Source organism: Talpa europaea, assembly GCF_964194135.1.
Source record: "Talpa europaea genome assembly, chromosome: 4".
Classification (NCBI taxonomy): Eukaryota; Metazoa; Chordata; class Mammalia; order Eulipotyphla; family Talpidae; genus Talpa; species Talpa europaea.
Genome location: NC_140070.1, coordinates 141,118,681 through 141,132,196, shown reverse-complemented (window position 1 = coordinate 141,132,196; position 13,516 = coordinate 141,118,681). Strand labels below are relative to the sequence as shown.

General features: G+C 52.7%; 1 protein-coding gene across 2 annotated transcripts in view; it reads left to right on the top strand.

Annotated features, from left to right (window-relative positions):
* RCAN1 (regulator of calcineurin 1) overlaps nucleotides 1-11,776 on the top strand; it is a gene marked incomplete at both ends in the record, with an annotated part of 72,418 nt that extends 60,642 nt beyond the window's left edge. Inside the window, 4 exons of one of the 2 annotated variants that reach the window (XM_084231845.1) lie at nucleotides 5,072-5,158; nucleotides 7,911-8,084; nucleotides 10,050-10,209; nucleotides 11,604-11,776. In XM_084231845.1, coding sequence (XP_084087971.1) covers nucleotides 5,072-5,158; nucleotides 7,911-8,084; nucleotides 10,050-10,209; nucleotides 11,604-11,776 — 594 coding nt within the window. Of the gene's footprint in view, nucleotides 1-5,071; nucleotides 5,159-7,910; nucleotides 8,085-10,049; nucleotides 10,210-11,603 lie in introns of those variants that run through there. The other variant, XM_084231844.1, reaches the window with a different exon arrangement.
* Between the last annotated feature and the right edge of the window lie 1,740 nt (nucleotides 11,777-13,516).

Below are 13,516 nucleotides of genomic sequence, written 5' to 3'. Positions count from 1 at the left end.
ACTGACACATCCACATGTGATCTCGCGGAGGTCTCCCTGGCGAGTCTTTTAATACTTGCTCTCCCCAGCTTTTCCTGTCCCTCCTCGCTGCCTTCCCAGCACCTCTCACTAGCTAAACATGCTACATGCATTCCACCTGCTCATCTTCTTCCTTTTCTCCCCAACTAGAATGTAAGCTCACAAGGGTGGAGAATTTTGTCTTCTTTGTTCACTTTGAAATCCTCAGTATCTTAGAACAGTGCTCAGGTGATATGGATGGATGGACGGCAGATGGGTGGTAGATAGAAGATAGGATGGGTAGAATACTGGGTATGGATGGACACCTGGACAGGTGGAAGAGGGATAGCAGATTGGTGGTTGGATGGAGGGATGAACTGTGGGTGGATGATGGCTGGTTGGGTGGATAAATGATGAACGGACAGATAGGTGCGTGGACACATGCACGGGTAGAGGAAAGATGCTGGGTGGCTGATGGATAGATGATGGATGAGTGGGGGCTACGTGGATGGTCTGATGGGTGGGTGACGGATGGATAGATGGATGGATGAACAGATGGATGCTTAATGAGTCATCTTCAACCTAAGGGAACAGCTCTGCGGTGCTTATGATAGGAGAGGAATGTAATAAGCTCAGCTTGGGCAGTTTTATGTTGTGGGAACGACACGCTGGACTGTAGCAAGAAGCCAAGGCCATAGGGGGTCGGAAGTCACTGTGGTTGCAGGGGCTGTCTGCGCTGGCATGCTGGGGGGTGGGGTGGGCGCACAGAGAACCCACAGAACTCTCATGTACCCATGAAGTGATAGGAGACAACATCCAAGGTGCCCTGGACAGTCCAGCCAGAGGGCCTGAGAATGAAGGGGGGGCATGAGCTCCAGTCACACAGGGCACTGCCTCGGCGCGCGCAGGTCCTTGGAATTAGTGTGGAATTTGAGGCAGAGGCAGGGCAAGCCTGGCTCTCCTAACACTGTGCCCGTCCGAGGCTGGGAATCATTTTCAGTGAGATGGGGTGCTGCGGGGCACCCTCGCCCCCACACCCGATGGCTGTCCAGACCCCTGCCCTGCTCTCCAGCGGCGAGTGGAGGACGGAGCCTCCGGGCTCAGGGCCCCTGCACACGGGAAAGACAGAGGTGAGCAAGCGTGCAAGCCCCGGCCTCTAATTTTCAGGGAGCAACCCTCCCAATCCTGGGGGCCAAGGCTGCAAGCGTTAAACAAGAATAAAGCTGGCCCACCGTCCCGGAGGCGAGGAGCGCGTCCCGCCCGCGTGCCAGACAACCGCACCGACGCCGCCTCCTCGCGCCCGGCCGGGCACCTCTTCCAGGCCCGCCTCGCCTGCCACATTCTTGGCGGAGCCGTAAACTCCTGGGGGGTTCTGTGGGGCCCGCTGAGCTCGCCCTAACGGGGCTCTGGGAATGCTGTAACGGGGAGGGTGGAATGCAACAGAAACCTCAGCTTTTCCTCGCCAGAAATAGAAGCAGCTTAATGAAAATAGGTCTGACCGCCCGGAGCCGAGGAGGCAAACGCAGGTTAAAGAGCTGCGTGGAGGGTTTTACGGTGTGAACTGGAGAAATGGAAAACATCTGCAGCCTGGAGGGGACCGCGGCTCCGCGCGTCTGTCCTGACTCCTGGTTCCAGTTTCCCCAGCGGGAGGCTCCCGGCCGAGGTGCGCCCCGAGCAAGGCCACGCGCTGCCCCCCCGGCGCCCTCCCTGCAGCCAGAGTCCCCAGGGCGCGCCTCCTGGCCGCGGGTGGCCGAGGGGACCGTCAGCTTTTTAAAAATACTCGCTGCAAATCCACTTTTCCTCTTGGTGGAGGCAGCCGCGACGTGCAGAGTCAAGGCTTTGGCTGGAAGGACGTGTGGAAATCCACGTTCATAGACAACAAGACGCAGCCAAAGAGCAGAGGTTCTTTGTTACTGTTGAGGTGACGGCTTGTGACACTGTGGGCACACTGAGGGGCGCAGTCACACCTCTTTGGGGTGTGTGGCCTCCCACACCCACCCCAGAGCACCCATAACCCTCCCCCGCAGCCCATGGGCCCCTCCCTTGGGCTCCCCTCCCAGCCTCCCCCTGGGGGCCTCAATTCTGCAGTGGATTTCCAGGGCTGGGCCGAGTTTGGTTTTGTCTGTCCCTTTGCTTTTTCTGCATGTGAGTGTCAGCTCAGCCCGCGAAGGGGCCCTGAGGGGCGCGGGAGGCCATGTTACCCGTGGGTGCAGGACAGCTGTGGTCCCCCCGGCCGGTGGGTCAGGGGGTTCCGACACCAGGAAGGAGCTGCGCTCCTCAGGGTGACCCACGTCGAGGCCACTCATGTCGAAGCCCAGATGCCGACCCCAGGCACCCTCCCTCCTGGTCCCGGCCCTGGGACACTGTGTGCATGACCCAGTGACGTTTGCCACCGTCTGGCCCAGACTCCCTGCAGCTGCTGCTGTCCTGAGCCCTTTTCTCCACCTGTAAATGGAAGCAGTCAGGGTCACTGAATCCAGCTCAGCAGGAGTTAGAACCAGCAGTTCAGACAGGAAGGGAAGGACACATCTTGTTGGGCTCAGGGGGAGCAACCTCGGGGAAGATCTATCACTGCCCAGTTATTTCTAGGAGCAAAGAGGACAGAGCAGTCTTCAGACACCAGTTTTCATGCCCATTCATAGAAAGAAGCCAGAAGTGTAAAGTTGGGGGAGCTCAGAAAGAGTTGTCTCAGACGAGCAGTAAAGTTCCAAATTTGACCACATTTGACCTGGAGCTTCAGGTCATGATTCAGACAGAAGACGGGGCAGGGAGGCCGAGCGGGGACAGGAGAAGGAAGAAGAGAAGATGGACGTGTGGGATTGCGGGGAGAGGGGTGAGGAGGTCCCTGTTCCTCTCTTTCCTTTGCTACTCTCGGCCTAGGTATGTTATTGGGCAGGATGAGGGGCACCCCAAAACCCCCAAAACTGCTCTCTCTAAATAGGTTCTGCCCTCCACCACATCAAGACAAAGCATACTCCAGTGCGTAAGCCCTTCCATGGAAAGGAACTTTAATACAACTAGTGTGCAATACAGAAAAGGGGAAGAATAAAGTTTCCAAATCAAGCACCCAGAGTTACCCGTCCCCTCGTGGGTAACTGCCCAGCCAAACAGGGTTGGCACAAACCAGGGCCACTGAGACCCCAAAAGCCTGCCACAAGTCTAAGGCACCTCCTGGCGGGGACCCAGAGGAAAGGGACAGAAGAGGCCCAGCACGTCTGGGACAGAAAGAAGAAAATCAAGATAAAAGCTGCCATTGTTGACCTCCCCATAGACTCTCAGCCACGTTTGTTTCAATCAGTCCAAGGCCAAGAAGCAGGTGCAGCTTCTTCCCATGTCTCTGCTCCATGTGCCTCCTCCACATTTCCTTCTGGCTCCCCATACGTCTTCCTTCTCCAGAGACATCTCTAGCTTCCCCTCACCAATGCCCCCCACACCCCCAACCTGGCCACCACAGTCTTTGGGGGCCTCCAGGACAAGCTGCAGGTGCCACCCTTAGACCTGCCCTTGGGTGCTGATGCTGCGCTGTTGGGGAGGTTCTTTGAACCGATGTATTTAGATTTAGATCTTTGGGGGCTGAGAGTCAGGTGTAAGTGGCTTCTTACCTAGCTCTGTGCCTGGCAGCAAGGTGCCTGCATGGAAACTCAGCAACACTGTTCATCCAAGAAGTCGTGGCATCTCCCTTTGGAGAGAGAAGATGCTCTGGGTTTTTCCCAGTTGCATATTCCCTGTTTGTGATCGGCTGACTGTGGGTTCGTTTTCCAGTGTGAAAGGCAGGCTTCCCTTTAACTTTAGAGAGCTTGAGAGATGTCTTCGTGTGCCCCTAGACTAGAAATGCTTTTCTGAGTACCTTGAGTGCCTTTAGGTGACATGAAATTGGGGGCAGTGGGAAGGACCCAGGGCCCTCCTCCAGTGCCCTAGTGATCTAGTGTGTGAAGTGCACAGAAGTTCAAGGCGGCCTTTGGAAAGACCCAGGGCCTTACCCCAGGAGGCCTCTCCAGCCCAGACACCGTACCTGGAAACAGCCAGCTGAGCCCACTTCCCCCTCTGTCTTGTTCCTTTCCTAGCAAAAAAAAAACCAAACTTTCAGTGTCGGGGGTCTCCCAGCAGGACCTCTTCTTGTTTCTTTTCTCATCATCAGAGGTTAGGATCTCTGAAACATTCTCCTATCATTTTCTGTATTCAGAAGCTGCTGGGAAATGATCAAAGGGATTGCATGTTCTTGGTTCCCAGATTACAGGAATCAGGTTTCCAATGAAAATCCTAGGCCTGATTGTGGATCTCGTCCCACGAGCCTACTGCGGAATACAAGTGGGAATTGGGACATCTCATCCAATAAAGTTCAATTGGGGGGAAAAAAAAGCAGTGTTTCCCACTGAGGTCCGCTTTTTTCCTAAAAAAAACAAAAAAAACAAAAACAAAACAAATCAAAACACAGACTTCATTGACCAAGGCAGATTTCAAAATGTGTTTTCTCTAATACCCCAACATGAAACTTTGACTGAGGTTTTCAGGAAATTGCAGGGATCAAACAATTCACCAAGACTTTGGTTTCCAGGTTTCCCAAAGCCTTAAAACTCCCCTGGAGGCTAATGACTGTTTACTGCCGACCTTCGTCCCTTTTCTTCTGTAACATTTTCCATCCTGAGAAGGGTCCTCCCATTCAGCCGAGGAGCGTGGTGTCTGAGTGGCTCCATGGAATCACTACCAGTGGAAACTATTCTGCAAGAGGGGTTGATAAAGCAGCTGCAAAGCAAACCTCGGCTATTTTTTCCATTCTCCCCAAGCAAAGTTAATTAGCATAGAGAAAATGACTAAGGTGTTGACGTCACCTCTTTCCAGTAGAAACTTACACTCTGTCCCTGTCTGCCTGCAAGCATGCAGAGCTTGACTCAGGAATTTGCTGTCCAAACAGGATGCCCGGGAAGCTGTGCCTCCTCCCACCCCCACCCCGAGGGCCGGACCTCCACGCCTTATAAACCCCGGGCTCAGGAAAGAGCCCACAGCTTTTTGATCCGGAACCTCAGTTGAGGCTTGACTGCGTGGGTCTCTGGCGCTTTCACTCCAAGAAAGCAATATGCACTTTAGAAACTTCAACTACAGCTTTAGCTCCCTGATTGCCTGTGTGGCAAACAGTGATATCTTCAGCGAAAGTGAAACCAGGGTAAGGCTTCTCATACAATGTGATTTGGGGGGAGAGTTTTCAAAGCATTACATGACTCGGGGCTGTTAACTGAAAGAGTTAGGGGTCTGAGGCTGTCTTGTGGGTGGGGGGGTGAATGGGTGGGTTTGGGCTTGGAGAGCAACCCAAAATACCGTCAGCCTTAAGAAATCCAGAGATGTTGCCTGGGGAGTGAAAGGTAAAGGACTCTGAAGCTCTGGGTGTTTGGAAACCTCCAGGGTCCTCCCCAGACCCGCAAGGCAGCTTGCATGAGGTCTGTCTTTCCTCCTGTTCAGGTTGTAAGTAAACTTTTTGGCAGCACGTCTTTTTCCTGACAGTCGCCAGAAGGTTTCGCTCTGACACCAGGAGTTCAGAATCTTCTGTCTTTATCTTAGCCAGTGGATGTTATAAAGATATTTGTACATTCACAGGCTTGAGTGAATCTCCAGCTCGAGAATGTTTCCAGATCTCTAGCTGGAGAAAATGCTATATTTATTATAGCAAATAATAAAACCAGATAAATAACTTAAGTGTGGGATTAAGTGTACCTCGGGGAGGCAGCGCTCATGGATGGTAATTAATATAATTAGTCATTTTAATTACTGTGCTTTTATTCTTTATTTGATTAAGATGCAAGGTTTTCATCCCTCGCTAGCCAGCTGATTTTCAGCAGCGTTGTATATGAATGACTCCAGAGGGTTCTGTCTGGGGGTGGCGATCGGGTTATATATTAAGCGCGAAGCCATTCCGGGACACGTGACCTTTTTTTTCATAAATCAAACCACTCTGTAATCACGTACGATGCTTGTGGGCCAGGACGGCAGTTGTGGAAGTAGAGATCGAGCACTCCCGTGTGTAAAAGGACAACAAAGGCTGTGTTTTCATCACCAGCCTTACGTGGTGGAGTAGCGACGAGGCCAGCTGGGCAGCGGGTGTCAGGACGAGCGAGCCCAGGAGAGGAGATGGGGGTGGCATCGTAGTAGCACGGGGTCCGGGGCTCGTGTGTGTTCTGGCGCGTCTGGTGCTCAGCCCTGACTTGCATTCTAAAAATAGTCATCAGCGTCACCTCCCCTGAATTCTGAATCATGACTTCAAAACGAAAGGGTTGGCCGCCGGGCCTGCTGATGAGGTCATCCGAGATTCCGGGTTGACGCAGGCCCCCTGCATGCCAGAGCCCGCCTCCACGGGAGGAGGTTCAGAAAGGGTCGTGCAGCAGATGCAACCGACCTGTGGCATCTGCTCCACATTGGCCTCCTCCATTTTCACCCCTGCACAAGCCCTCAGGGACAAGCCCTGGGCGCTCACCAATGGAAGGCTGAGAGCATCTGTGAGCTGCCCCCAGGCACCCTTTACAACCCCCCACCAGCCACAGAGCAGCAACCCAGGGCCCCTCTCCCCCCAGTCTGTAGCAGGGACTCTTCCCCCTCTCCTGTGGCATCCGCTCCCCTCTATGGAAGTGTGTGCTACCCACAGCTCCCCAGGCTCGCAGCCTCTTCTGCTCCCCTCCGTGTGGCGGTCAGCTGCCCAGGCCGGACTCTGGTGGGCCCCCCGCTCCTTTCACTGGGTCCCCACAACCTGTCCTAAGGGTTTGGCCTGGGGAAAAGGCTCTGAAAACCTGGGGATTGGAAGCCCGGGCACCTTTCTGAAAGTTTCTGCTGTGCAGCACCACCCTCCCACTCTGGGAGGGATCCCAGCAGCCTCCCTGCTCCCCACACCCCTGCTTCCCCAGGCTTTTCCCAAGAAGCTGGCTGAAGATTGCTTTCCTGACCCCAGACAAGCAATCCTTGAACTCGATCTCGCATCTCAAACTCGGGCATTGCAATCCCATTTTTGCTGGCTCTGGGAGCACGAAAGCAGAGAAGGGCCTTGCAGGGTGTTAATCTTTAAAACCAGTATTATTTTAGAGAGTTAAAAAGTAACAGAGCAAGTGGGAGAACAATCCTGGGCTTTAGCTTTATTTATTTTTTTTAAAGATTTATTTTTATGCAAGAACCAGGGTACAGGCCAGATGCTCGGGAGGGTGAGAGGATTGACTGGAGCCAGAGCGGGGAGCAGAGCAGGCAGAAGAACCGAAGTACACTGCTGAGGGGAGCAGCGGGTGAAACAGGAGAGGTCTGCTTTGCCATGTGGGATTCTCGCCAGCCAGCCGGGATCGAACCCACGCTGCAGAGGCTGCCAACAGCTTCACAGTGTGGCGCTCAACTGCCTGTGTCCCCAGGGAGGCCAACGTAGGCTTTAGTTTTAAATGGCTTCCTTTACATTAAGAAACTTTATTCATTGTCTTCCAAGTCAGTAATTTTTTTTTTTCAAATTAGCTGCAATGCTTTTAAGCCCAAAAGAGTTGATGTCCATACAGAGCAGCACCCTTGACTCGACTGCCCTAGACAAGAGGCAGGGCATGGGGGTGGGTGTTGGACACAAGAGCCGTCTTGGTCCAGAGGGGCAACGAGTGACCTCTTGGGAAGATGCCCGAGCCACTTCATAAAGCATGTTCTGTGACTCTGAGAAGTGTATAGGGATTGGCCATTGTTCCATGGACTAAATAAATGTGGTAAATCATACGTTCTTGCATTTTCATGAAATACCCAGTATCAGAATTGAAAGGGGCAGAGTCTCGGGGTGGACAGGCGATTCGCTGCCTTCTCTAAGAAAGGAGCCAGGTGCTCTTGCAATGAACAACTTGCTTCCTCAGTGAGAAATGCAATGATGCTGTGACTCAGGCCTCATTTTAACTCCTCTTATTTTTGTTTTTCAGGCCAAATTTGAGGCCCTCTTTCGGACATATGACAAGGACATCACGTTTCAGTATTTTAAGAGCTTCAAGCGAGTCAGAATAAACTTCAGCAACCCCTTATCTGCAGCGGATGCCAGACTCCAGCTGCATAAGACTGAATTTCTGGGAAAGGAAATGAAATTATATTTTGCTCAGGTGAGTGGGGTCTTTGGTTATATTACATACTCCGTTTAGCTCAAGAAAAGCAAGATTCACAACCTGTTATTCAGGGTCTCACCTATTTTAAGAACACCCCAGGGAGTATTGGAAAGTGGCCTCAGAACTGGCCCCAGAGCTCTGTGGGAGGTTTGGGGGACCTTTGTGCCAAGCACATGAATCTAGACGTCTGAAGTGGTGTGAACCTGTACCCCCAAAACACACGGTTTTGTCAACCAATATTACCACAATAAAAAAAAAAACCTTAATTATTATTGTTAATTATAAAGAAAACAAGAAATGGGCCTCAACCTTGAGTGAAGAAAAGATGGGAGAAACATGCCTATCCTGGTTCAGGGACGCTGTCGGGTGGGGTGCTGTGGACATGGCTGCCTGAGTGCAGAGGGGGCTTATGACTTTGCTGGAGGGTGGAGGCTAAGGGCTTGGTCCCCAGAGCAGACCAGGGGGGTTCCTTGTCTCTGAAGCTTGTCAGCCAAGCATTCACTGGCCGCGGCACCTGGAGTCCTCGAGGCCTCTGCACATTGCACAGGCTGCAGGCTGGACTTGAGAGAGACAGTGGGCACCCAGGCTGCCTGTGATGGTGGGGGGCCCACTTTGAAGGCAGTCACAATCCCAGGGCAGGTTCTAACAGCTGGAGTAGGGTCTCTGAGTTCCCCAGCACGGGAATGGGGAACCAGCAGACCCTGCACAGAGGCTGGCGGGAGGACATCAAAATGCCCTTTCTTCAATTCAAGTCCAAGGGCCTGCTCGGTGCGGCCAGCACTTACCCCTGGGATGCACTGCCCCCTGGCGGTGGGCGGGGGCTTTGCCTCGTGAACACGGTCCCTTCCTCTGCATCCTGGGGTGGGGCGCCGGGGGGTGGTGGGGAGTCTAGCTTAAGGATCACTTGGTCCAGCTAAGAGTCACTTAATCCACGACTTTTTCTGACGATTAATGTAATGCATGTTCATCGTGAAGATTTGGGCAGGGGAAAGAAGTTTGAAGTGCAGTCACCCCCTGAACACACAGTTTGAACTGCTGGGGTCCAGTTATGCGCGGGTTATTCAGTGCAGGGAGGCCCTCTGCACCCGCAGGCGAGGCCCTCTGCACCCACAGGCGCGGCATCCTGGGGTTCAGCCGCAGACGCAGGTTGCAGAACCCGCACATGAGGGTGTGCTCTGCAAGGGATGCGGGGGCTGGAGGATTTGGGCGTGGGGAGAGGCCCCCGCCAGGATACCAAGGCACGACTGGAGTTAAGTTTTGAGGTGATCAAAAGCTCTACTCGGGGTTTTGACTTCGCAGGGGTGGGCACCCCTGAGCTCATGGCCAACTGCACACACACACACAAAAACCCAACTCTGAGGATTTTGAGTTACGCTCCTCCTGGAGCCCCCTAATCTCCAGTATCACGTCTAAGCCAAATGAGGATCACAGGTTATTCTTCCTTTATGACCTGCTGGAAGGTGCATGCTTTTTGCTGTCCTCACGTCTGGCATCTGATGCAGAAGCCCAGGGAAGCACCGAGCTGCTGGGAGCAGGAAGCCGGAGAGTGTGGTGGGTGGAGGGAGTCCTGGGTTCCCGTCCCTGCTGGTCCCTGGAAACAACACATCCTTCAGCTTTGGTGATATGGAGCTAGAAGAAATGGTTTCTTAGAGCCCTTCTTACCTCAGTGAGAGTGGCCTTATTTTTTCTATTTATGCTAAAGCCATCTCCGTTCTTAGTCTGGCTGCCCAGCTCGGTTTAACATGTGCGGTCCCTGTACCTGCGAGTCCACAGTCATGGGAGGGTCTCCGAACACGTGGGCGCCTTAACCAGTGTTCACACCTCCCTTTTGCCTCCCCACACAGACCTTTTAGGAGTCATCCCTGAGCCACCCCTGTTCTGGTGTCTAGGCGTGGATTTGTCCTTTCACCCCATCTTCCCGCAGGGTCATTAAGTGCCACTTGCATTTCTTTCTCTCCCCAGACTCTGCACATAGGAAGCTCACACCTGGCTCCCCCCAATCCTGACAAGCAGTTTCTGATCTCTCCTCCCGCCTCTCCGCCGGTTGGTTGGAAGCAAGTGGAAGACGCCACCCCTGTCATAAATTATGATCTTTTATATGCTATCTCCAAGCTCGGGCCAGGTAAGCAGCACTGGCCGGGGGGGAGGGGGGTGAAAAGATGTGCAGAGTTAGACCAGAGACCCCCCCCCCCACTACCCTCCATGGTCCTCTGGACCCCGCTGGCCCAGCGTCTCTATCCACATCCTTCCTCGTCACTTTGGCCTGTGTCAGGAGCATCCCGCCTGCCTCTGGCTTTGTGTCTTAGGGGGACGTACAAATTTGGGGTGAGTACAACCCCCCACCACTGAGCACAGCCCCTATGGGTGGTCAGACTCAGCCTCCCTTCCTCATTCCCAAGTGGGGATGACTGTGGGGCTTTGGAAGGGGAAAACGGAACCCCTTCCCCTTCTAGAAACTGCATTTTTAGCCACAGTCACTCCACACATGGCCATGATTCTGGCCTCTATGACATGCAGAGGAGGAACAAAAATCACAGTGAAATAAAGACTCCCTTTGGGTCCCTTGGGGTGCTCCCCCTCTGAACCTCTGGACAGGAAAAGGGGCAGTCCTCTGCAGGACACGGTACTTAGCCTCAGGCTGCTGGTCCACAAAGCGGGTGATACCTGGTGGAGTCAGGAACAGGGGGTGAGGACATGATTTAAAAAGCACTTCAAACGGCACCCGGCCTGCAGGCAGCGCCTGAGATTTAGAAACACCAAAATGGCAGCAGCTGTGTCCCGACAGGACTGGGGTGAGGGGCAGGCACAGCGGGGTGGTGGGGTGAAGAGGTCGAGCCGCCCTCCTGCCCTGTGCCTGGAGGCAGTGGGATAAATGCTGAGACCATCAACTCCCCCTTCTCCACCAGCAACCTGATGTCCCTTTGAGCACTTAAGGTTTTATTTTCTTGGACCATCAGCAGTTTTATGTGGAAAAGATCACATTTCCAAAAACATTGCCCCTGCGGAAGTCCCCTCTGGCAGAAAGCAGGAATCGTGTTACTTCCTGCCAGTCCAGGCATGAAGGTCAAGGTGGAAATGGCCACTTGGAGGAAGGGTTGCCCCGCCCAGCAGCGCCTAGTGGGTGCAGTAGCACCCCTGAGGGTTGGGGTCTGCCGGGGTGCAAGAGCAGCCGACGGTGCTGTCCTCTGACAAGCACTGACTGCTTGTCAGACTGCTTGGAGGCAAGAAGAACTGCTCAGAAAATTCCTCCCTCTCCAGCACCTGCCAGTCCTTTAGAGACGCTTTTTGGAGTCTTTCTAGAAAGTAGACATGATAGAATCCACTCGCGCTTCATTCACTTAACACTGAGCTTGAACAGTATCTCCTGGGTGGGCGCTTCAGCCAGCAGGTTTTTGCAAAGATTTTGCAAGTATGGTCCTGAGCCCTGAGCTTTCTGGACTGCGTTCCCAGGTGCTCCTGCTTTCTGGTCCCCGGCGACCAGGGCTGAGTTACCCTGCGGTGATTTTCTCTCCGCAGGGGAAAAGTACGAATTGCACGCCGCGACCGACACCACCCCCAGCGTGGTGGTCCACGTGTGCGAGAGCGATCAGGAGAACGAGGAGGAAGATGAGATGGAAAGAATGAAGAGACCCAAACCAAAAATTATCCAGACCCGAAGGCCGGAGTACGCGCCCATCCACTTAAGCTGAAGCGGCACCCGGGCGACGGCACGTTGCAAATCGTACTCATTCACGGGGAGGAATCTTTTACTGTGGAAATAGCTCGTCACAACTTTGGAGGTGGCAGCCGCGGCGATCGCGGTGGCAGAAATTCCAGGTCATGTTGCCCAGAAGAGAATGGGGCTCTGCCTCCTGGTTCTGACGCTGTGACCCATGTCCGTGGCCCCTGGCCGAGTCCTGGGCCAGCCACTGAGTCTGGGGCGGTCACACACATGGGCATTGGGGATTGTGTCCAGAAGACTGATCACGATAGTGTTTTGTACTTGTTCTTTTCTGGTAGGTTCTGTGTTTGCTAAGGGCAGGTTGATCCGTGGGCCTGGGGAGAGAACTCTCTGTTTCTGAGCAGCCTTGCGGGGCGAGTCTCCTCTGGCTGGAGAAGGCACCACGCAAAACCGCAAAGTGTCTGGTGCAGAAAAGTTGCGAGAACAACAACAATGCAATGTGGAAACTGTAGTGTGTCATTTCTTTGCCCCTCACGTCCCAATGTTTGTGCATGTATATTCCCAATTTCCAGAACTAACCTTGGTCCATAGATAGCGTCGCGCCATTGCTGTTTGACACCCTTGGTGGAGGTCGGGAAGCATTTGCAGAGTCGGTTACCTTTCTAGATTCTCAGCTCTCTTTGCAGCAGCTCCCACAAGTGATATTCTACCCAGGATACGCTCCCCCCCACCCCCCCATCCTATTTGGCACAATGTATGACTTGTGCTTTTGCAAAAGTTGATCTGAAATTCCCACATAGAGTTTCACTTCTAAAAATCCAGAGAACAGCCGTTTCACTGCCAGCTTTTCGTGGGTGAGAAACTTTAGGTGTTTGGGGTCAGACATAAGTTTTACATTATTTCTTCTGCATGGTGTTTTATATACGTGAATCACAGCCAAACGCCTTCTGGGGGGGGGGGGGGACTGTTGGTTAAGAGAGTTGATTTTTTTTTTTAACCCCACGAAAACATCAAAATAAATTTGTAAATAAAGCTGATCGCATTTACTCATACCTGTTGTACACTTGGGTGGAAAATATGGCAGTGGAAAAATAGTGTAAGATGTATTAACCTACCTGTGAATTGTATGTTGTTTAAAAAACAAACACCGTTCAAATGTTTGACGGGGCTTGAATTCAACGCATGTGAAGTGGAAATACTGTGTGCTGGTGTACGAGGGATGCAGTGCCTTTCCCCATTCATTTCTGAAGCAGCTGTTACACTAGGTCGACGTCTGTAATTTCCTTCCCCAGTTGTAATGTGTGTGTCTGGTAAATAGTGTAACATTTTGGCCTTACGATACCATAACAGAGTTTGTCGTTCTGAAATGCCTAATGCCGAGTAAACAATGCATGCTTTGGAAATCCGGAAGATGGTTTTCTTTGAGAAGCAAGTGTGTTGGGTTGTTCATATCAAGGAATCGACTGAATGTTCTCAAAACCCTGTTTACAGTACCTGGTTGGGGGGTGGGGAGGGGGCGGGAGAGCATCGTGTAGCTGTTCAAGTTCTAGTCAAGTGCTTTTAAACCGGAGAGGCTAACCTCAAGATATTTTTTTTAACTGCGTTCTATAATAAATCGACACAATATGCTCTTTACGGGAAAGTTATCTGTTTGTCATTTCATTTCTAATGATCTTTGGGACCTGCAGTCTGAGAAGGATACAGCCTTTGGTTTGAATTTAGAAAGTCCTGATTCATTGCCAGAGTCCACGGAGGGTCAGCCAGGCTC